This window comes from Paroedura picta, chromosome 7 (genome assembly GCF_049243985.1).
Source record: "Paroedura picta isolate Pp20150507F chromosome 7, Ppicta_v3.0, whole genome shotgun sequence".
NCBI classification, from domain to species: domain Eukaryota; kingdom Metazoa; phylum Chordata; class Lepidosauria; order Squamata; family Gekkonidae; genus Paroedura; species Paroedura picta.
Genome location: NC_135375.1, coordinates 59,262,559 through 59,284,599, shown reverse-complemented (window position 1 = coordinate 59,284,599; position 22,041 = coordinate 59,262,559). Strand labels below are relative to the sequence as shown.

At 42.4% G+C, this 22,041-nt stretch overlaps 2 protein-coding genes across 5 annotated transcripts; one reads left to right on the top strand and one right to left on the bottom strand.

Moving 5' to 3' along the window:
* Positions 1 to 4,669: 4,669 nt before the first annotated feature.
* On the bottom strand, positions 4,670 to 14,672 carry LYRM7 (LYR motif containing 7). Of its 4 annotated transcripts, none has more exons than XM_077344473.1 (5): positions 14,506 to 14,672; positions 11,649 to 11,721; positions 10,384 to 10,454; positions 7,855 to 7,936; positions 4,670 to 5,109 (listed from the first exon to the last, which is right to left on the bottom strand). In XM_077344473.1, exons 1-5 carry the CDS (start codon positions 14,524 to 14,526, stop codon positions 5,039 to 5,041), a joined length of 318 nt encoding a protein of 105 aa, XP_077200588.1. In that variant the 5' UTR covers positions 14,527 to 14,672; the 3' UTR covers positions 4,670 to 5,038. The 4 variants fall into 4 exon arrangements, with proteins under 4 accessions (XP_077200588.1, XP_077200590.1, XP_077200587.1 ...); XM_077344475.1 differs by having other exon boundaries at positions 14,512 to 14,672; XM_077344472.1 differs by lacking the exon at positions 14,506 to 14,672 and adding an exon at positions 13,325 to 14,360.
* A 222-nt stretch (positions 14,673 to 14,894) lies between these two features.
* Positions 14,895 to 21,682, top strand: HINT1 (histidine triad nucleotide binding protein 1). Its single transcript, XM_077344477.1, has 3 exons — positions 14,895 to 15,303; positions 18,317 to 18,421; positions 21,357 to 21,682. The coding sequence occupies exons 1-3, from the start codon at positions 15,193 to 15,195 to the stop codon at positions 21,519 to 21,521; spliced, it is 381 nt and encodes a 126-aa protein (XP_077200592.1). The 5' UTR covers positions 14,895 to 15,192; the 3' UTR covers positions 21,522 to 21,682.
* The last annotated feature ends 359 nt before the right edge of the window (positions 21,683 to 22,041 follow it).

The window sequence follows — 22,041 nt, the reverse complement described above, 5'->3', positions numbered from 1 at the left end:
TCCAAGTATACACTCCGACAACTGATGCAACAGAGGTGGAAACTGAAGACTTCTATACTGCCATTTAAGATACTTTAAAACAAGTACTCTAGTAGGATGTTATTAACATAATGGGTGACTTTAATGCTTTGTTGGCTGCACCCTGATTGGCCCTATTCCAACTCGGACAGTCAGGACTCTCTCCACCCCCAAGGCTGTTTTACAAATATTAAGAACAATGAATAATAGAAAGGCAGGGGCTCTAATCACACGGACATTGTGGTAAGCAAGGATTTCTCCTCATTCCTCAACCGTGAAGAAAATAGAGTAGGACTGTTCTCTTTTTGACCTCACCGCTTACGAGCACTGAAAATTCTAGATTCAGGCCTCTATAAACCAAACTTCTCTGCATGATTACTACTCCTCTTTCCTAGAATGGTGCAACACGTTTTGCATTTATACCTATGCCAAAAATGTTAAGCAGCTAAAACACAAGAATAATGCTTCTGTTAATACCATTATTTTAATTACATAATATAAATTATATTCCCTCATAAAAGATCATGATTATTTACTTCATTTATAGTACAGTATTTATAGTATTATGGAATTAAGCCTCCTAGGCTATGTACACTTACTTGGAAGTAAACTCCATTAGCAAAATAGGATTCTCTTCCAACACACATAGCATATAGCTTAATGAGATCATTATTCTTTGTGCCAAACTCATTTCAGAGCTTGCTTCCTTAATATAGCATGGAGGAGCACCATCTGCTGTAGGCAGCAGTACAATATTTCAAATAGCTTGGCCAGTGATTTTTGTGGATACTAAAAGTTAAATCAAAAGATCTTATGTATGGAAAAAACCTCAGGTTTAGTAAATGTAATCAATCTTATCAATTAAATATTTAGAGCTAAATGCTATCAAAAGCTATTAAGTATAGGATTATTTATGCACTAACTGTACATTAAGTATGCAAAGCATTTTTTAAACATATACTGTGGGTTAGTAATCCTGAATTCATTATTTTAAAAGCTTATACCTCATCAATGGTCTCCAAGGCAATTTACATGCAAAAGGAATACAACAATATAAAACTAACACCACCCAAATATTATAGCAGCAACAACCTTAAAACACAAACCATGAGTAGCATAGTAATTATTGTCAAATGATGGCATTAATCCAATTAAAATATTCAGCTTTAGAGAAATGAACAATATACAAACTAGGCCCCAAAAGCTCTTGCTAACCAGATATATACTATTCACTTGTTTGTATAAGATGTTTTTGGATACATTTCATATTCTCAGTTAAACTGCCTTCTGGAAGCTATTAGCAAAGAAGCAGTAGACAATGAGAAGAAAAATATCCCAATTCTCAATCCATGGTGTTAGAGATGGGCACAAACTGATTCATAAGGCAAAACTCGGCACAAACCTGACCTGGTTTGGAGTCCCCAAACCAACAGTGCGATATGGCAACTAAGGAGGCTAGTGTGATATTAGGCTGCACTGCTAGGAACATAGAATCTAAAGCATGAGAAAGTTATAATGCCATTGTATTTCTCGCTGGAATATTTGGAATATTGTGTCCAGTTCTGGGTGCCACAGTTAAAGGAGGATACTGACAAGTTGGAACATGTGCAGAGAAGGATGACATGCATGGCTGAGGGAGAGGAATCTATTTTCATAGGACAGCTGATGTACTGGGGGCTTCATTAAAGGAACGGAATTACCTGGTCCAGATAATTAAACAGGAAATACACAGGGTAAATAAATTGACCAGAGAATCATTGTCATAGTACAGGAACCCATGTGCACTTTGGATTAGTCATATGCATATAACACTAGAAAAATAATCCTTAAACACCAGCATATAATATCCCACATTAAAAGTTGTGAGAATAAACCTTTATGTGCTTGGAAACAGTTAGGAACATAAATGAGCTGAAAACCCCACCCAGATCGCAGAAGCTACAAACTACTTTACTGATGGGATCGTTTAAATGTAATTCTTTTATAGCTCGTAAGCACGTGATTAAACTTAAGAAATTTGTACATCCCACTAAGGAAATGACATTATCTGTAAAGAGATTTATCAACTGTAACACATCCAATGTAGTGTACTGTATAAAATGTTTATGTCATCTACTGTATATTGGAATTTCTAGTCGTGCTTTGGATTCTGGAACACATTTCCATATTAAAACATCAGGTACAGAACTCCCCTCTTTTAAAACATTTGAAAAAAAAGCATTCTATAGATGACTGTACTTTTTGTGGGCTTCAACATCTTACAGACATGGAGTTGGAAAAAAACAGATGTTAAGGCTTTTATGCCACAAAGCAGAGTTGATTTTTTTGATGGCAACCATGATACTGAAGGAACTTAATAACAGTCTGGATTACTCTTGCTTTTAATGAACGGGCTAATGGGATTGATTGGTACGCTGTCTCTTTAATGGGTGGAACTGAGAGAAATGCTGAATCATGCTGGGGTGGTTTAAATTATGGAGCAATTTAGGGTTGCACAATCTGGTGTGCTTTCATGAGCATCGAAGCCCGAGGCGGCCAGGGCTGCAGCATGGAGAGGCAGTGCCAATGCACCAGCCAGGGCCTGCACGCAAACGCAGGGCTCTGCGTCTGCATGCAGGCTCCAGCTGGTGCACTGCTGCCGCCCCTCCTCTCTGCACCACTGGCCGCCCCGGGCTTCTGTGCTCACTGAAGCACACCGGAGCATGCAACCCTAATCTGGATTTATTGGGACCTGCATAGACTATAGTCACAGAACCCCCAATGTCTGTTTAAAAACAAACACTTTTTAGGTTTGATTGATATTATTAGGTAAGTTTTATTTAAAATTAAGAGGGATGGTACATAATAGATCAGTTTGATATTTTAAAAATGAATTTTATTTATATTCAGACAGAAAACATTGAAAGCTTGATACTGAGAATTTCCTTTTCTGAAACCAAGGTAGGCTGCATTCGTAATGAATGATTATAGTTACATGAAATTGTACTTAAATGGAAATATGTCAATGTATTATATACAAAGTAGAAACTTTAATTTTTGTTAACAGCGAATATTGAGTTACTGAGGAAGAAAACACAAAAATAAGGTGAGTACCGAGCAACTGAGTGCTTTGAATAAACTGGTTAATCACATAACCATTATCAGATTCTTCTCTACAGGCTTAATTGGCTGGCAAGCATTTCACTGAAGAAGTGAAACCAACCAGTGAAAACTGCTCATAGCCATTTAAGCCTAACAGTGGACAGGTCTGCTCAGGTTTAAATGAGTCACTAAACTAGGCTTTCTCAACACTGGGGCTTGAAGGCACTGAAGGATTGCCTGAATAGGTGGGAGTTAATTTTTTATATATTTAAACATTTATTGATGTGGTCAGCCCTCCACCTTTCCCAAAATGGCTAATGCGGGGCCTGGAGGGGGTGGGAAAGGGAGAGGGGCTCCAGGTAGGTATATACACAGCTAATGCTTCCCAATCATGTTCTGCATGATCGCTCCCTTTCTGGGGTTTCTTGAAGCCTGAAAAAATGTTTCAGGGGTTTCTCAACGGTAGAACATTTGAGAAAGGGTGCATTAAACCTAACAGTTTTGCTCTTCCCCCTCACCCCAACATCTAAGTGAAATTGACAGGTTAAATACCTGCCAGCCATTTAATCCTTCCTGGGTGATCCTGTTTCTCCCGGTCATGGAGAAAGGGTAACTCAAACTGGTTGTTTGGGGGCATTTTTGATAATCATCCCTATAAAGCCTAAGAACAGAATCACATAGTACATATAGTCCTGCAGTTCATTTCTTGATGGGGCTGCGGTCTCAAGGTTCACTCTGTAGCATCTCTAGTAGTGTGCGATCCTGGAAAGTCAACACTGAGTTGGATGGATCAGTGGCCTGAAACACACAAGTTCAGTTGCTGATAGGATCAGGGGAGGGGAGAATTTTTTTTTAACTCACTGAATTCACCCTGCTCCTGTCTTCAAATGTGTTTTTGGTACTATAAGGTGAAATATACAGTAATTTATATATTTTCTCCATTAAAATAGCTTGTAGGTGAGGGCAGGGAGATAGTTTCCTGCCAAAAAAGGGGGGAGAGGGTTAATGAGTCTCTTCATCCGCACCTGCTTCTCACCAGTTTTCAGTTTCAGATAGTGTAGTCAACAACTGTATTCTTCCAAAAAGTCTTAAAAGAAGAATTATGGAACTGCATTTAATATATAGTTCTTTCCTTAAATTTAGCTTCAAAGATGACGAGGAGAAAAAGGAGCCATCTTGCTTACTTTTGACAAAAACAATACTCCTTTTTCTGCAAGCATAAATGCTTAAAACAATATTTATAAACCTGGTATTGATCAAACAACTTCAAACCTTTTAATGTATACCAACAATAAGAAAAACTGGGAAGATTGACTGTTTGCTTTGATTTTGTACCATCTTTTCTCAATAACTTGAGCTCAGTTATAACATTAAGCCCCCCAAATATAAGCTTTACATCTTGAAAAGTGTGTGTATGTGTGTGTGTGGGGGGGGCAGGAATCAATACTGCAGATTTGCAGCACAAGATTTTTTATATGAAAAGTTTAAAGTTATGGAACGAGCTTCATAAATGTTCTGATAAGTTCAAAAGACATTTTCACAAACCCAGCCAGAGAATAACACAGTACTGTTTGAGTCCATCAATAATACTGAATTTTATTTTTGCATTTAGCCCAACCACAAATACAAAAAAATAATGTTTTAAAAGGTTTTGTTTACAGTGATGTTACAGGAAATAGATCTTTGTTTGGTGGTGGAAAGTGCCATCAAGTCACAGATGACATATAGTGACCTTTCAAGATAAGATACATTCAGAGGTGTTTCCCATCGCCTGACTCCATGTCAGGACCCAGGTATCCCACAGAGGTCTCCCATCCAAATACTAGCCAGAACCAGCTCTGTTTAGCTAACAACATCTGAGAAGTGCAAGCTATCCAGGTTTTCTGTCTGCAATAAAAGAAATCATATGACAGGAAAAACTAACTTTAATCCCCCAAATTCATGACTTTTGTGTTGGTGTGTCGCGGAAAGGAATGTTGTCTAGTAGCAGCTCTTTTCTTGGTATCAGCACTGGAAGAAAAGAACAAACAAGATTTTACATGATTTTAATTTCCCCCCCTATTTTATCAATAAAGGGAACCCAAATCTAATTCTGCCTAAAATCAACTACCTAAAGCAGCCACCACTGTACCCCTAGTTTTCCAACATTTTCTATTCAATGGAAAGAAGTCACTACTCTTTACATCGCTGGAATGTCATGAGATAAGGGCAAAATGTCAGCAGCCTACTACTATTGCAAGTAGTAGCAAAAAATGGCACCATTTTTTATTTGAGAAAGGTGGAAGACAAATCTTTAAAACTAGTGAACAAGTACCTTCATTTTACATCTTTGTGCCTAATTCTAGAGTTTTACTTCTCTGTATTACATAGATTTTGTGGAAGACAACCAGTTAGATGAATTTTGTATGACTGAGCAGTTTCTCAGCAGTCCTTCTTTCCATTGTAATTCTGACAACCTGACTCACTTGGGACCTAGCTGAGCGCTCTGCTTTTCAAGGCTACCAGATGAGTTGTACTGACTAGCCTGTCTGCAAAAACTGCTATCCTGGCAACTATCCTCAATGTTTTTACCCTTGCAAGACCATGAGGTAAAATTTAGCTTAACATGGCATTTCAGGAAACATTACAACTGAACGGGAATCTAGTTGCCCCCATGCTGGACACTTTTGGCTTGCACATTTCTGTGACACGGTGTAGCTTACCCTTGTAATACTCCACTGAAGGGTGTGCCTTTAATACAACTTATCTACATGCCCTTTCCACAATTACTTGATACAGATAAGAGTAATGAGAGGGTGGTTTCTTAAGTATGTGGTTTAGCCATTTCGAGCTTCACTGGTTAAAAGGCTACCTTGAATGGTGCCCAAGGGACAATAAGGAGCCAGCACAGATGCTAGCACACTGCTATAAACGTGCTCCTAATGACTCCTAGACTATTTCATTGCGAAAATAAAGAGAAAGCTTTCTGATCCCACAGGATAGCTGTCCGGGTCATTTAAAACAGGCTATTAACAGGTTAAATGGCCTGAAAATAGTTGTGCTTGATTCTTCCACAGCCATCCCAGTCATGTCAAAACACCTGACTTAACTGCTTGGGAAGAGGTTACCACATATGTACACATACCCCTACCCATAATAGCTTTTCAAAGGCTTTCCGGCATTAAAACCTTCATGGGAAACAATCTTGGGGTACAGAGATAAGTACAATTACTTATGGGCATCGTAAGTAAGAGAAATGGAAATGAAACGATTAAGGGAAGAATGTGAAGAGAAATGCTAAGAGCACCGCACTAGAACTTCTTTCTCAAAAAGCAAGGTTTTTCCAATCATGCCATTTCTCCACTATGGCAGACTGAAAAGTAAACACATCCAGATATTCTATGAATGTTGGATGCTGCAGAAGGCAGCTTTATTTATATTAGTCTCTTCTGTTGATCAAATCAAGCCAGCTTCTTTGCTTTTTTTTTTTACAGAGTATTTGACTTCACATGCCCCATAGTAATTTCTTGATTACTCCATTTCTTAATCACTAGATTCCTAAAGAAGCAACAGTTCATCTAATATAAACTCTTCAAATGGTTATTTTTAAAAGGCATGTGCCTTTTAAAACCTGCCATTCATTCTGATAGCTAAACAAGGGCAGCTTCCACATGGGCAGCAGCGAGGCACCTGGCAGGTGGAAGCTGGAAGGGGGTTAGTGAGTCCCAGACTCAGCGCCGCAGGAGGGGGGGAGGCACCGCGGGGAGCCAGGGAGGAAAGCCTGGGAGGGAGGGGGACCCTGCAATGTGATGCCTCGCTACCATCTGCCCGTCCGCCTGCCTGTGTCCTGCAGATGCCTGTGAGCAATGGGCTTGGGTGGCTGTGTGGGTGGCCAGCTAGCAGGCGGGAGTTGGGGAGAGCGAGCCCTGGCCTTGGGGCTGTGCGGGGGGGGAGGGGCGGGCACAGTGGGGAGAGAGGGAGGGCAGGGAGGACAGCCTCGAGGATAGGCCTGGGGTGGCATTGGGGACACTGCCACCATTAGGCTGCCAGGTGGGGTCGCTGTCCTCCCCAGCCCCATGTGGGGCCAGGGCCTTCGGAGGCTTCCACGCTGCCTCCCTATCGCCTCAGGAGTGGGGGTGGTGCCATGCCGGTGGCGCTGATGCCTCCAAGCCCAGTCCTGGATGGGTGCGAGGCCGGGAGGCTGCCTGCCCCTGCATGGCCCAGAGTGCTCTGGGCGACCTTCCAAATTCTAGCTCCTGGTGCATTCTTGGGAGCACCGGACTTTACTGCTAGTGAACATATAAAAGATTACACGAAGTGCATATTATCTTATCAATAGTAATTTCAAATAGTAACAAAAACAGTACCTGAATAAGTTTTTAAGGTATAGACATATAAGCTTAGAAAGAATAGTATTTCCAGGTGAACTAGGAAAACTTAAGCATCTTTTGTGTAAATGTAACAGAGTTTCAGGATTATACTGGCTCCTATGCCATATACTCTATACTTTGAAATCAGCAGTTTATAGCCAATCTTATTCAAAAGTTATCAGAACTAATTGGGTTATATAGCATCGGCTTTCCGAACTGTCAATACCTAAATGGAAATATGAAGAAAATCTAGATACTGAACACTGAAAACAAAATGGAAAAAATCTAGAATGTGGTTTTATGAATACAGATTAGCATGGTTTTATATGCACAAATCCCTAACATCTTACAAGTAGCATGCTGTGCATCAAGCATATAGTACTACCTTACAGCCTTCTGTACTTACGTAGTTTGTTGAAATCTGTATGAACACCCTGAATTACTGAAGTTCGGAGTATAACTTCTACATCTGAACCTATTTTCAAAAGCTGTTCAGAAAAAAGAGCATTGATTTAATGGCACAGGATTATTCTCAGAGACTTCCTCCACATGTGTTAAGCACAAGAGAATCACTAATTCTTTAAGTTTTTGATTGCTGGAAATTTAAGGCTTAAATCCTATGATCAAGTTGCATGTACCCTAGACAACCTCAGATGCAGAGCCGGCTTCCTCTTCTGTTTGCACAAGGGCTCACTGAAACCATTGCACAGATGGATATGCTAGTCAAGAGGAAGTGAGCTCCACAGAGGCAGCTGCCTACTGTAGTTCACAGGGACCAAGTCCAAGAAGTTTCTTTAAGAATGGAAATGATAGAAGAATAAGAAAACTACTGCTTAAATTGTATCCAACAATGAACTGAATGTTTATTTTGCAGAATCGTGTAGGAAATATGGACAACCCAACATCCATCCCACAGAAGACAAAATGGCTCCATTCATTCAGTGCTCCAAAGCTTCAACACAAAAACTATAACAATGTAATGACAGTGGTCTGCATTCAACCACATTAGCAGAACGCATGCAGATTTTTCCACATTTTCCTATTTCCCTGGCAGTTTTACTTTGACCTCTCAAAGAATTATTCGTGGAGCAGCGGAATGTGAACAGAAAGCAGCTCTGCTGAGAAAAGAGGAATGGCTTTTGTCTCCTTCCACCTTCAATGCAGTCCTGCCCAACTTGTATGGCTTTTGCTCATACAAGTTTCATGATGCTAGTGAATCATCCTTCAGAGGGGGTCAAACATCCCTGGGGAAGGTGGAAGAACATGGCAAAAACTTACCCTGGTTTTCAAAAATGCGAACACAAAATATAATTGAGTTAGAAAAACCTAAACACCACAGTAACACAGAAAAAATGTCTGAAAAGTGTGCCACTGAGATCTCATGACACTAGGGTGTGAGTCTCAGCTGCTCTTTTGAGAAATGGTAGGCAACCAACAAGCAACACTGTTAAGGATTGCCTCAGTTAGATAGGATGGAGGGCAGAGCTGTAAAGGAGGAGAAAGAAGAAGGATAACAAGGAAAAGCTGAAGATAGCAAATGAGAAAAGTTTAGGTTCCAACAGTTGTTCAATTCATGAATGTAGTGAAGAAATAAACTAATTTGAAATTGTAAGGCGAGTCTGAACTACATACCAAAATGAAAGAATGAGGAAAATCAATGGGATGCTGTCATTCCTGGGTATAAGCTCTATATATATATCTATGATGCAGCCACAACGGGAATACTGTTTAGTTTTGGTCTCCATATCTCAAAAAGTACATTGCAAAGGTGAAAACCAGCAGAGGAAGGCAACCAAGAAGACTGGGAGGTTGAAGCATCTTCCCTATGAAGAAGTGTTGAAGAGTCTAGGACTTTTCAGTTTAGAAATGCAACAACTAAGGGGGGACACGGTAAAGGTTTATAAAATTATGCGGGGGGGGAGACAGTTGATGAAGATATTTTTTTCTTCTTCTCACACCCATTCTGTGTCTTGTTGCTTGCCATCCAGAGGAAATTATTGATCACTGTGACCATTTATGCACTGGGAACTTCACTGCCCTAGCTCCTGTGCAGGAGCACAAATCAGGGGCAGATGAGGTACACTGGGCCAAATGCTCCCCTGTGTGGGTGCAGGTAGAGGTGGGGCAACCTGCCACGATGAAAACTCCAGCCTACAGCAGAGCATGAAACCTCCAGTGCATAAACGGTCTATGTGAGACAGGATGCTGGATTATGTGGACTATTGGTCTGTCTAGCAGGACTCATGTTACCTCATCCTACCTTCTGGTGCTTCTAGAAGCCTGAAGAATGTTTCAGGGGGTTCTCAATGGTAAAAAAGTGGGGAAGGGTTGCCAAAGATTTTTTGGCAAATGATAAGGATACCCTTTGTCGCTTCCAGTTTTCATCTGGGAGTAACAGCAATGGACTGCAGAAGGCTTAAGTGCTGCTTAACAAACAAGGGGCTGCAAATGAAGCCCTTTGAGGTCTTTGCATCCACAGGGCTGCTGCCAAGGGAAGCTTCTAAAGACAAACCAATCCTGTCACTATCAAACAGAGCCTACCACTTCTACTAAAGACAGAAGGACATCTGGGAGAAAGCAAGGGGGTGCTCTTCAGTCACCATACATTACTCTTTTCCTCCTTCCAGCAGAACCTGAAACTACTACCACAGTGAAGTGTGTTTCCTAAAGTCCAGCTTTTTAAGGCTTTGGTCTTCTTGATGAAGAGGCACAGTATCCATTTCTACTGTAAAGGCTTCAAAAATTGACTTGGAACCAGTTTGATCACTGTGGTTTCTCACTCATAGGACAAGTTTTACAAGGGTTCTCAAAGTTCTATACTTGATATTTTAAGCATCTCCAAAGCTGCCTTGAGAAAAAGGGGAACATGGAGCTACGATAGTTAAACACAGTACATATGTGCCTTGTGGTCAAAAGGAATTCACAGGAGGAATACCTCATCTATTTTTGCAGAAGAAGTTTCATCTTTACTATTTTTGAATTCTTCATTTATCTTAAGTCTTGCAGCTGGAGAGAGAGAGAGAGAAAATGTTTCTTTATTTTGCCCTTAGAAGATTCAGTAAAGTCTGCAAAAAGGAAGAAAACCTTTATAGTAGATTATTTGAATAATCTGATTACTGGATTATCTGATTACTGGGAAAAATTCAAATGGAAGAACCACACACATATGTTTAGGAGTGGGGTAACACACTATAAAGCTTGTTTCCCTGTACATTATTTACTTTTTAAAAAACTGAAACAGTCTTCTCAGCTATCAGTTTTTCAGGTTTAATGTTAAATGAAATGTGATGAAATTGCATCACGTAACTAAAAAGTAGTTATGAAAAAGGCCAAGGCAAACACATCCAAGGCAGCTCCAGGATAGAGTAACTGGTGTCACAACCAGTGTTGATCTGGACATTACAAGCTATTATGTACAGCAGGGACAAATTGAGTTTAAAACAGTATTCACATGAAATCAGTAAGTTGCAAGGTGCTGGGGAAAGGACAAGCTATGTCAGAGAAACAGCATTTCCACCATATGTATGTATATATTCACGCACGCACGCACGCACACACACACACACACACTTCTGCTTCAAACTTGTCAAAAATATATAACCAAAACTGAACTATGGATAATTTCACAGGATGGAGCCAGGGTGTGCAGCAGCTAGAGTACTCCACTTGGAACTGGAGAACTATTTAAAATTAAGCCATAAGGTGACCACTTTTGGAAGGACATCTGGGGGCACCTGGCAAATTGTACTTATGTTGAAATTAAAATATATATATTACAATACTATTTTTGCGTTCTATGCAAATTTTTGTTGCTCCATATAGACCAAATTTTTAATCAAGAACCCGCCCCCCGGGTCAAGGGTGTCCCGCTTTACCAATTTTAGAATCTGGTCACCTTACTTTTACACCACATTTTTTTTAGCAAAAGTAATGATTTATCTGTGCTTTATACCTTGAATGTACAGAATATCAATTATTAATATTTCTACTAGGTATTCAGATTTTATCCATTTGTCCATCTTATTTTCTATGTTTCAACAGGTGTCCTGTACATATTTGCTTTCCATCCAGTATTACACAGCACCTCTCCAGCTGGAAGGGAAGAAATATTCTGGCAAGTTTCACATGGCTACAAACACATTGGGGCTTGATCAAGCTTTGGGAAAGGAGCAAAAAAGCAAAAAACCTAAGAATCTTTACCTTCAAGAGCTCTTGGATCATTTTTGAAAACATTTTGTCTTGTCCTGTGCAATGATTTGAAAAGTTTCAAGACCTAAAAATTTAGTACAGAATCAAAAAAGGCATTATTGCCCTTGCATTTTGTTAATCTCAATATTACAGATCTTGACCAAATTCACACAAAAACTTGCTCCTATTATTAAAGCTGAGAAACTTAGACTCACCATGACTTGACAAACAACATCTGAGGAATACAGTATTTGCTGGCGTATAAGACTACTTTTCCCCCCTGAAAAACATGCCTCCAAGTGGTGGGGTCGTCCTATACTCCGGGTGCACTTCAGTTGGGATAGACATAGCTGCCCATAGTGGCCCATAGTACTGTAGTGTAATGTAACAAACTCTATATTTTGAGTGGAAATGTAGGGGGGTCGTCTTATACGCCCAGTCGTCTTATACGCCAGCAAATACGGTACATATCTCAATTGAAAACATGCATTTCTAAGGTCCAAACCCAGAATTCCATGTATTTAAATTCCAGTGGAACAAGTTGTAATCAACCTGATGTACTGGCTAGGATATTGGACTAGGAGTAGCAGTACTCTGCATGCAGCTCAGACCAATCACTCTTCTGGTCTAACCAACTTCACAGGGTTATTGTGAAGCTAACAGGAAGCAAAGGAGTTTCTTCAGAGAGCACTGGACTCCCACTACTACAAATGCTTAAGTCTCTTGGAATTCAGATAATGTCATAACATCTAGACGCAGAGTTTGTAGAATCCGCTTTTCACTACCTAAGGGATTTGCAAAAATGCTAGTCCGCACATTGGGTTTCAGTGTACCCATGACACCTATTTTGTGGTTATCTGTGTTTGTATGGATTTTGTGACATTAAAGGTAATCTATATCTACCTGAAGGAGCCTCAAAGCAGCTTAAACTCACCTTCCCTTCTTTGCCCACAACAGACACCCTGTGAAGTAGGAGGAGCTGAGAGCTCTAACAGAACTACTCTGTAAGAACAACTCTAACAGGACTGTGACTAGCCCAAGGTCACCCAGCTGGCTGCATTCATTCATTCATTCATTCATTCATTCATTCATTCATTCATTCATTCATTCATTCATTCATTCATTCATATTTTTATACCGCCGTTCCCTACGGTTCTGGGCAGTTTACATAAAACATTTTTGAACATTCACATAGAACATTATCAAAATCAATATCAAAAATCAATATAACAATAACAACAACATATTAACTGGAACAATTAGAACGGCACTTCAACAATAACTTGACAATCCCTCAGTCGGTTCGTTCCCTCAGTCTGGGGGGCACCTGTAGGTGTTATGGCTCAGTCGGCCCCACCAAATGCCTGGTGGAAGAGCTCCTTTTTGCAGGCCCTGCGGAATTGTGGAAGTTCCGGCAGGGCCCTGATCTCTTCGGGGAGCTCATTCCATCAGGTGGGGGCCAGGACCGAGAAGGCTCTGGCCCTTGTTGAGGCCCGACGTGCCTCTTTAGGGCCAGGGATCTGTAGCCAGTTGGAGGTGGCGGAGCTTAGAGCTCTTCTGGAGGTATAGGCAGGGAGGTGGTCTCTCAGATACACTGGGCCCAGACCACGTATGGCCTTAAAGGTGATCACCAAAACCTTAAGATTAATCCGGAATTCAACTGAGAGCCAACCAAGTTCTTGAAGTACCGGCTGGATATGTGATCTCCATGATGTCTTAGTGAGAATCCTGGCCGCAGCATTCTGCACCAGTTGTAGTTTCCGGATCAAGGATAAGGGTAGGCTTGCATAGAGCGAGTTGCAGAAGTCCAGTCTGGAGGTGACCATCGCATGGATCACTGTGGCTAGGTGCTCTGGTTCCAGGTAGGGCACTAGTAGTTTGGCTTGGTGGAGGTGGTAAAATGCCAGCCATGCTACCTTCGTGACCTGGGCTTCCATTGTAAGGGAAGCATCCAGGATCACGCCCAGGTACCTGGCGGAGTGAGTCTCTAGGAGGTGCACACCATCCAGGATGGGCAGGCGCGCTTCCTCCCATGGTCCCTTCCTACCCAAACACAGGATTTGCAGGATTGAGCTTCAGACGACTCTGCTTGATCCATTTTGTCACTGCTTCCAGGCATCTGGCTAAAGATTCGGGGGGGGGGGGGGGAGGGAGTCAGTGGAGGAACAGGGAATCAAACCTGGCTCTCCAGATTAGAGGCTGCCCCTCTTAACCAGTACACCAAACTGGCTTTAACTTTTCCTTATCCACTTTCAGGTCATCTTCCACAAACTTGTTTTATGATACAAAGAAACTCCACACATTTGTCCTATCTATGCTTAATGAGTTAACAATCATAATTACAGCAGTGTAGTCAAGGGTAGGGCCACAACAACCACGTGAAATATGCTCACCACCTGACACAGGTGCCATTCCCCCCCCCCAAACACTACAGCCCTTACTCACACAAGTTATACTTAAATCCCCCTCTTCAAAAAGAACTCACATGTACTAACATGGTTCTTTTGACCTTCCTCCAAGGAGCAGAGAATGTCACACACAAGTCTTTAAAATCTGAGAGCAACTAGTCCAAGGTTACTTGGAAAGGCCTTAATGGGAGTCAGCATTTGAACTCAGACCCTCAAGAAACCGGCCCAGCACTCCACAACCCCATAGTAAGACACCAATCCCATTAATTCTCCAGCCCTCCCTGAGTGCAACGGGGCTTAGAGAAAGCAATTCTGCTCGCTTCCACCACCTTCCAGAAGTGCAACTGGCTGAAACATCGCTCCCCGAAAGCTTATCCCAGATATCCGTCCTGAACGCCATCTCTACACTTGAGATTTTCCTACATTTCCCTGCAATACCAAGCTCTACCGCGCAAGCGCACCGTCACCTCTCGACTCCGCATCGCGGCAGCGACTGCCCTTGAGACAGCGGCCCTCCCACCACGAGCGACACGGCCACGCCCACTGCTCGCGCCGCTAGCTCCACGCGACCCAATAGCCGAACGCCCCTTTGTGATAAAAAAACAAAAAGGCTAGCCATAGAGAAAGATCTAGAGAGCGACCGGAATGCTGGGAAAAGGGGCAGGAAGTGAGCGAAGAACACGGCAGAGCGGCAGGTCTGTTGGCCAGTGACCGGCCGTCTGAGTTCCTTCTGACTAGAGCGGCTCGTCGGTGGTAGCGAAGAAATGTCGAGCTTCCGTCGCTGCGCTCTGACACCCGTCTCCCCTCCCCCGACAGACGTGCGCTCGAACGCCAAGCTCGGGCTTTCGGAAGGGAAACCCTGGCTCCCCGTGGGGCTCAGTAAAGTAGTCCGGCCCTCCTAGGGAATCCTAGGGGATCGAGGGCGCCGGTGGTGAATTGTCGGCCCGCTTGCGGGGCACCTCCGGTCTCCTCCCCACCGTTGCCCACCCTTCCCCGGCTGCCACGCGGGCTTGAAGAACGAAGTCCCCACACCGCCTCGGGGTGGGGGACTGGCGGGAGAAGGGCCTCATTTCCGCCGCGCCCTGTAGGCCGCTTGTATCCAGCGGGGCGCAGGCGCAAGGGAGGGAGGCGGGAGGCCGGGCGCAGAGATGGCGGACGAGATCAGTAGAGCGCAGGCGGCCCGGCCGGGCGGAGATACCATATTCGGGAAAATCATCCGCAAAGAGATCCCGGCCAAGATCATCTTCGAGGATGACCGGGTGAGGAGGGCTGCAGGGGAGAGAGCCTCGCCCGGAGGAGCCCGCAGGCCAGCCTAGGCCGGGGTGGGGGGAGGCAGGAGCCCGGAGCCCGGCGGCAGCAGCTCTCTTTCGCGGGTTCCGTTCTGGCCGGTGGGCAGGAGTTGACGGCTCTCCTCAGTTCAAGGCTAAAACCGCCCCCCCCCCCTTTGCCCCACGAGTTGAGTAAAGAGGTTTGAAAGAAGCGCTTCTTGGTGGCTAAGAGCCCATTCTGATGTCATGAAGCGAAGCACCTGTGTGGAAATGCTGTGTTCTATGGACTTTCATGCCATGTTTAGGCTTAACAGCGTTTAGCAGACTGGTCTGATAGGACACTTCAGTTAACTGATACACTGAATTCTAGGGGATTGATTGGCTGTTTTGACAAAGGATTATCATTGGCTGTATTTGGTGGTGACACAGTCTACTGATGTAACAGAATTGATTCTTGCTATATATTCCCTGTCATGTAAGAAGATCATAGTCTGAGGAAGAGTGCTTGTACTCGAAAGCTCACGCCCTGAATAAAGCTTTGTTGGTCTTAAAGGTGCCACTGGACTCTGATTTTATTGTACCTTTCTTCACAGCGATTTCCAGTTGTCCTTCATGAGCCATGCAAATCCACATTGGATTTTGTTAGAGCAGAGCTCATTCTCACCTAACCTTTGAAGTACAAATGCCAGGGACTGGTTTGGGACAAGATCTGTGATCATTGAACATGCATGTTGAAGTCACCAAGTGACATGTACATTTGGAAAGAAGTATTTTCTTATGGTGGCAGAAAGTGCTACCAAGTTGCAGCTGGTTTGTGGCAATCCCATGAGACCACAAATTAGCTTAAAGAGTAATTAATTAGATTCTCAAAGCTCTGGTATAGTATAATGACTACACCATCACTTTTTAAACAAAATTCAGTTCACTTACTTTTGAAGTAGCTGTAGGCGGAAAACATTTTTTGTTTAATGAGATGTGGCATGAAGGATATGTCAGTAAAGCTAAAAAGAGTACTGTATCCAGCCGGAGTACCTCGAACCATTGGAGCTGGCCTTGGAAACCTTTCCTTTTCATAGAAGATGGTGTATGAGGCAATTTTACATTAAACTTAATCCTGAGTTGCTTTTTTGCATAAAATGGCTTTAGCCTGGGAAGAGGTGTTTAGAAATCACACAACACTTATGTCGCTGTTGCCTGTACAGAAGATGGCCTGTGTTCTACAAATGCATTGTAGGATACAAAGAGTAAGATGCTGATTTAAGGATAGGTTGTATCGATCAATAATTGATTAACTAAGGACTGCTGAATTCCCAAGGAATATGTAGTGTTTCTAGAGAATGCTTGAAACCTGCTGAAATTCAAATGGTATCTAGATAGGGAAGATAAAAGTTTGTTCATGTTTTCTTTTTGTAGGAGTTCACATAACCATTTTTTCTATGAAGAAGTATATGAAAATTCACCTGATCTGTAACTAGTATATTGAACTGTTTTGTAAAAGTTGAGGTGCTGGTGCAAATTCCAAAACCTGCTGAATCACAAACTGAACTTTGATTGTTTGATTGGTTTATTACTTGCTGCTCCCAGCAAGCTGGCTCACAGCAAGTTACAATAACGAATTCTGCAATAAAATCATAGAACCATAGAGTTGAAAGGGGCCATACAGGCTATCTAATTCCCTGCTCAATGCAGGATCAGCCTAAAGTATCCAGGATAATTATCTGTCCAACAACTGCTTGAAGAATCAACATGTGTTGGTACTTTCTCAAGATTTGTGTTCTTTTGAATATATTAAAATATTATCTGAAATGGCCTTAAAACTAATTCCTATGGTACAAAACCAAGCCACAGTGAGTAATATATTTTAAAAGCTGCATAGATCCATGTTCAGTTGGATTTTTGGTACTCCGCACCTCGTAATGACTGATTTCTCCAAGTGAAAACTGGTTTCTTAAGCCCATTTGTTTTCTTAAGTACTGCGTCTTCTCTGTGTTGTATTTTTGATCTTGCCAAATACAAAAACATGGATTGAATCAAGTGGATAATTTGTTCTGAAAGTGTAGACTGAGAATGCTCTTTTAGATCTTTATGAATTTATCATGCACCCATTGCACTTGGAAGGAGATGTTGTGCTAGACAGGGTGAAATAGTTTTTGTCTCATCACAGAAAATTGTGCAGTTTTGACTCCTCTCTGCCAGCTGTAGTAGCAATAAATAACCTAGTATGAGAAACTAGAAATTGGAGTTTCAGCTGACTTTTGGCAACTCCATAAGGATTTTCTAAGCAGGAGATGAACAGAGATGGTTTGCTATTGTCTGCCTCTGCAGAGCAACCCTTTGTTATCTCGTCATTCAAATACTAACCAGGGTTGATCCTGCTGATCTTCCAAGGCCTGAAGAGGTAAAGCTGGCTAGGTCAGAGAATAAATAACCTAGTATGAGAAACTAGAAATTTGATCTCTAGCTTGAGATATTTTTAGAAGATTAACAGGATGTCATCATAACTATGTTGCTAACTTTGTTCTTATTAAAAGTTGAAATTTCCTTATGGGATGTAGAGACCTGAAGCTTGCCCTATTAGCAATGGATTTCAGCTTGAACCATATAACTACTTTTCTGTCATGTCAAATTGTGGACTATATTCTGTAATTTATAGTCTTGTTTTGTTATTGAATCCAGTTTTAAGGGCATGCATTTGTGTTTTGTATTGTACTTAAGAGTTGATAGGCTAATCCATTCCCGTTTTTAAGGCATATTTTCTCTAGATCAAGCAGTCTTGCTTTCATTTTCACTATAGTATTGGAGTTTTCAAACTTTGGGGAAGTAACTTTAGATCAGAGAAAAATTCAGGCTCATTTCAAGGGCTGCAGGAAACTATACAAGGCTTTATTGTCTAGTTCTTGAATTAAAATCTTTGGGAAACATTGGTTGAAAAACTTCTATAGGTATTTTATTTTTGGTGTTTCAAGAGCAGCTGTTAAAAACAAGGACTTTTTCTTCCCTTCAGTGCCTTGCGTTCCATGACGTTTCTCCACAAGCTCCAACCCATTTCCTAGTGATTCCAAAAAAGCCTATTGTTCAGATATCTCAAGTAGATGATTCTGATGAAGCTGTAAGTATGAAAACAGGATTTGTATGAGCTGTTTTTTTATAAGCATTAGCTAGATGTTAAATGAAACCTATTATTCCCAGTTTGAGTGCAATTGTCTCACTAGCCTTTCTGGAACACAGTGGGTTCTTAATGTTGTAGGAATATATTATTATTATTTATATTTATAGTCCGCCGCTCTTGGCCCAGCCAGTTTACAGAGGCTAACTTTTTAAAAAAAGCTACTGCACAAAGTAGAACAGGCTTGCACATTTTGCAGTGTTGCGAGCAGAGCTGCAATCTAAACTGTAATGAGGGTGGCAGTGGGCATACTACTATTTTGCTTACAGGGAGTTAGTTCCAGTGTAAGATTACTGCAGTGTAATCATGGGAGATTTTAAGCTTATATATTCTTAGAGATTCGTCTTATATATTCTTATTCTATATAAGCTTATATATTCTTAGAGATTGACATTTCCATATCACGTTAACCCTTTCTGAAGACTGCATAGAACTGCATGAAAATAAATCAAGACATAGTTATTTATGCATTATGAAGAAGAGTTGGTTCTTATATGCCACTTTTCTCTACACGAATGAGTCTCAAAGCAGCTTACAATCACCTTCCCTTTCCCCACAACAGAGACCCTGTGAGGTAGGTGAGGCTGATATTACTGCTCAGTCAGAACAGCTTTATCAGTGCTGTGGCGAGCCCAAGGTCAACCAGTTGGCTGCATGTGGAGGAAGAGTGGGGAATCAAGCCCAGCTTGCCAAAGTTGGTGCTCCTATCCACTACACCAAGCTGGCTGCTATTATGGCCTTCTTGGTAGCATTTTTCTTATTGCCTGCCAGATTTGAATTAAAGATAAGAAACATAATTATTTTGTATTACTTCAAAATTAATTACAACCTAGTTTTATAAGATACATAGTTGAATGAAAAACAGTGCTCTAGTAACTCAGATCAGCAAGCACAAAGTTAGTCTTTCTGGGGTTGTCTACTGAAAAGGGCAATAGCACCCAAATGAAGATGTCCTGTTTTTGTGTATTTCCGATTATCCACTTTTTAATTGCTTAGGTCAAAAATACCAAAATACTTCTTTGCAAGGCAGGTCACTCTTTTGTAACAGAACACACATTTTTCTGCCTGTGATATTAAAACACAAAATGCCAATTTTCAAAGTAATGCAATCAAATCACCAGCATGTAAAACTGATTTTTAATGTTTACTGGGATCTGAGACCCCTGTTAATATATATATTATAGTATGCATGCAAAAGTATGCAACATTGAAAGAACTTTAATTAAACATCTCTGAAAATCAGCTCTTAAAATATAAGTTTAAAAATAAGTTTACCTTCTCCATTTTCATACAAATTGTTCTTTTTCATTCTGGGAACTTTAGAAACCTTCAGTGTTGAATTAGTGAGCCTAGAAGTATTGAAAGAACTGTAGTCTTAGAGCTCAAGGACTGCATAAGATCTGAAACGCCCAGATCCCACCATAGGCAAAGTATTAATTTTAGTTGAAGTGGTGAATCAGCTGTGCAAGTTACTCACTTGTGCTTGTACATTTCTCATTAATGAGCATTTCTATGAGGTCTGGAGAGAGCTGAGAACTTCTGTCTCATTCTTTACCTTTGGCTATCACATGCAGGTTATGTATTTGTATCAATGAATTAAGGACTTCTTTCTTTTCCTGCTTTTTGTTGAAGATTGTTGCACACAAAATAATCATTATCACAGTTCCTCTATATATTTGCTAAACAGCCATCTGGGTGGTCTTGTCCGGGTCAGCAGCCTGCTGACTGGGTACTATCTGGGCCACGCTACAGAGGGCCAATCCAGATGAACCCAGCTTTGCTTTGGGCCGGCCCCTGGAGCACCCGTCTCCAGAAGCTGACCCCTAGCCAATCTGCCAGCCTCGCGGCCAGAAGGTCCCTGCCCGCCGAGGAGGGTGCTTTGCCGCCTACCACTGTTCTCCTGCACTGGTTCCCCAGATCGTTGTCCTGTGGGGACGGCCTTTATGCTGCCGCTTCGCCTGCGAGAGCCTTTTCACTTGCCAAGCCACCCCACCCAGGGAGCGAGGCCTCTACCACGTTCCTCTTGGACGTCCCCAGCCTGCTTGTCAGCACCAACCGAGGGGCAACCACTGCCTCCAGTGGTGTGGGCCCCGCGGGGGCCCAGCACATTACCACAATGCTGACAACAAGGGGAAGACTCTCTTTTCTCCTTCCTGCCTCGGCCACACGAGCCGAGCCTGCCACTTCTGCGTCGCGCACACGGAGTACCGTGTCTGCAGCGCCGGGCATGTCTCCGGCTTGCACACGCCATGACCGCCCACTGTGCAGGCAGGACAAGGAGGGTTCACAATGCAGGACCTGAGGAAGGGGCTGGCTGGCCACCCCTCCCCAATGTGTCAGCGGCACATCGGAAGTGCTGTTGTTGCTCCGCCACCCTTGCTATGCCACGGGGGGGGGGGGGGGGGCTGGAAAACAGCCAGCCTTCCCAGGCACCACTGCAGAAAACGCTCCCCTGTGACCGTGCGCTCCCTCCCTCCCCTCCTCCATTTTCCGACGCTCCCTCCCGCCTTTGTGCCATCCCCAGCTCCACTGCGAGCTCAACATTCCTGAGCTGCCGCACCACCTTTACAAATTCCAGGACGCTGGCTGATGCTCACTCACAACCCCTCTCCCGTACTCCACTTTTTTCACCCCTCTCTGGGTCTCCATTGCACAGTAGCCAGCCTCCTGGGGAGTGCACCCGGGGGGGGGGGGTAATCACCTGCTTCGCCCTCCATGCCTCACCCCCTAGCCTTCCATGGCCTATTTTTTAAAAATGAGCTTTTCTCCTAGTGTTTTTAATAAAATTCGTAGTCTTGGATTATTGTTTTGTTCTGCAACAGACCAATTCCCACTGATATATTCATGTGTATGAATGTTTTGTTTTTTTCCTTTTCAGCTTCTTGGTCATTTAATGATTGTGGGTAAGAAATGTGCTGCTGAATTGGGCCTGACAAAGGGATACCGAATGGTGGTGAATGAAGGGCCAGACGGTGGTCAGTCTGTCTACCATTTACACCTGCATGTCCTTGGTGGTCGTCAGATGGGTTGGCCTCCTGGTTAAGAGTTAGTTGGATAAGAGAATTGCATCCAATCCATATCTTAAATCTAGTCAACAAATGTTTGAAATGTTCAACCACTATTATTGAGTTCCTCTGCTTAACTTGTCTTGTGGAACATGCAATTTATGCAGGTATTGTTCAATAAAGACACAAGCATGTTGGATCTCCTTTGTGTGTGCTTGGTTTATGTAGCAGTTCCTTCATTGAATTTAAACAGATAGTCATACTGCATTCAACATTCTTTTTCTGTTTCTTCAAAACATTTACAGTGCAATTCCATGCAAAATTACTTTCTACGCCTATTCATTGGGCTTCAGACTTAAGTAGCTGTGCATAGGTCTGCACTGTTAGTGAAACAATGTTCTTCCTCACCATATGCTTAGGAAAATGGGTTGTTAACATTTTCATATAACAAATGAAGGATTAAGTCTGTGACAGTGACTTTATTAAGTCCTAAAAGGAACTTTAATGAAAGAAAGGGAGATTTTAACCGTGGCCCTAAACTTAGAGCCATCATCTCTT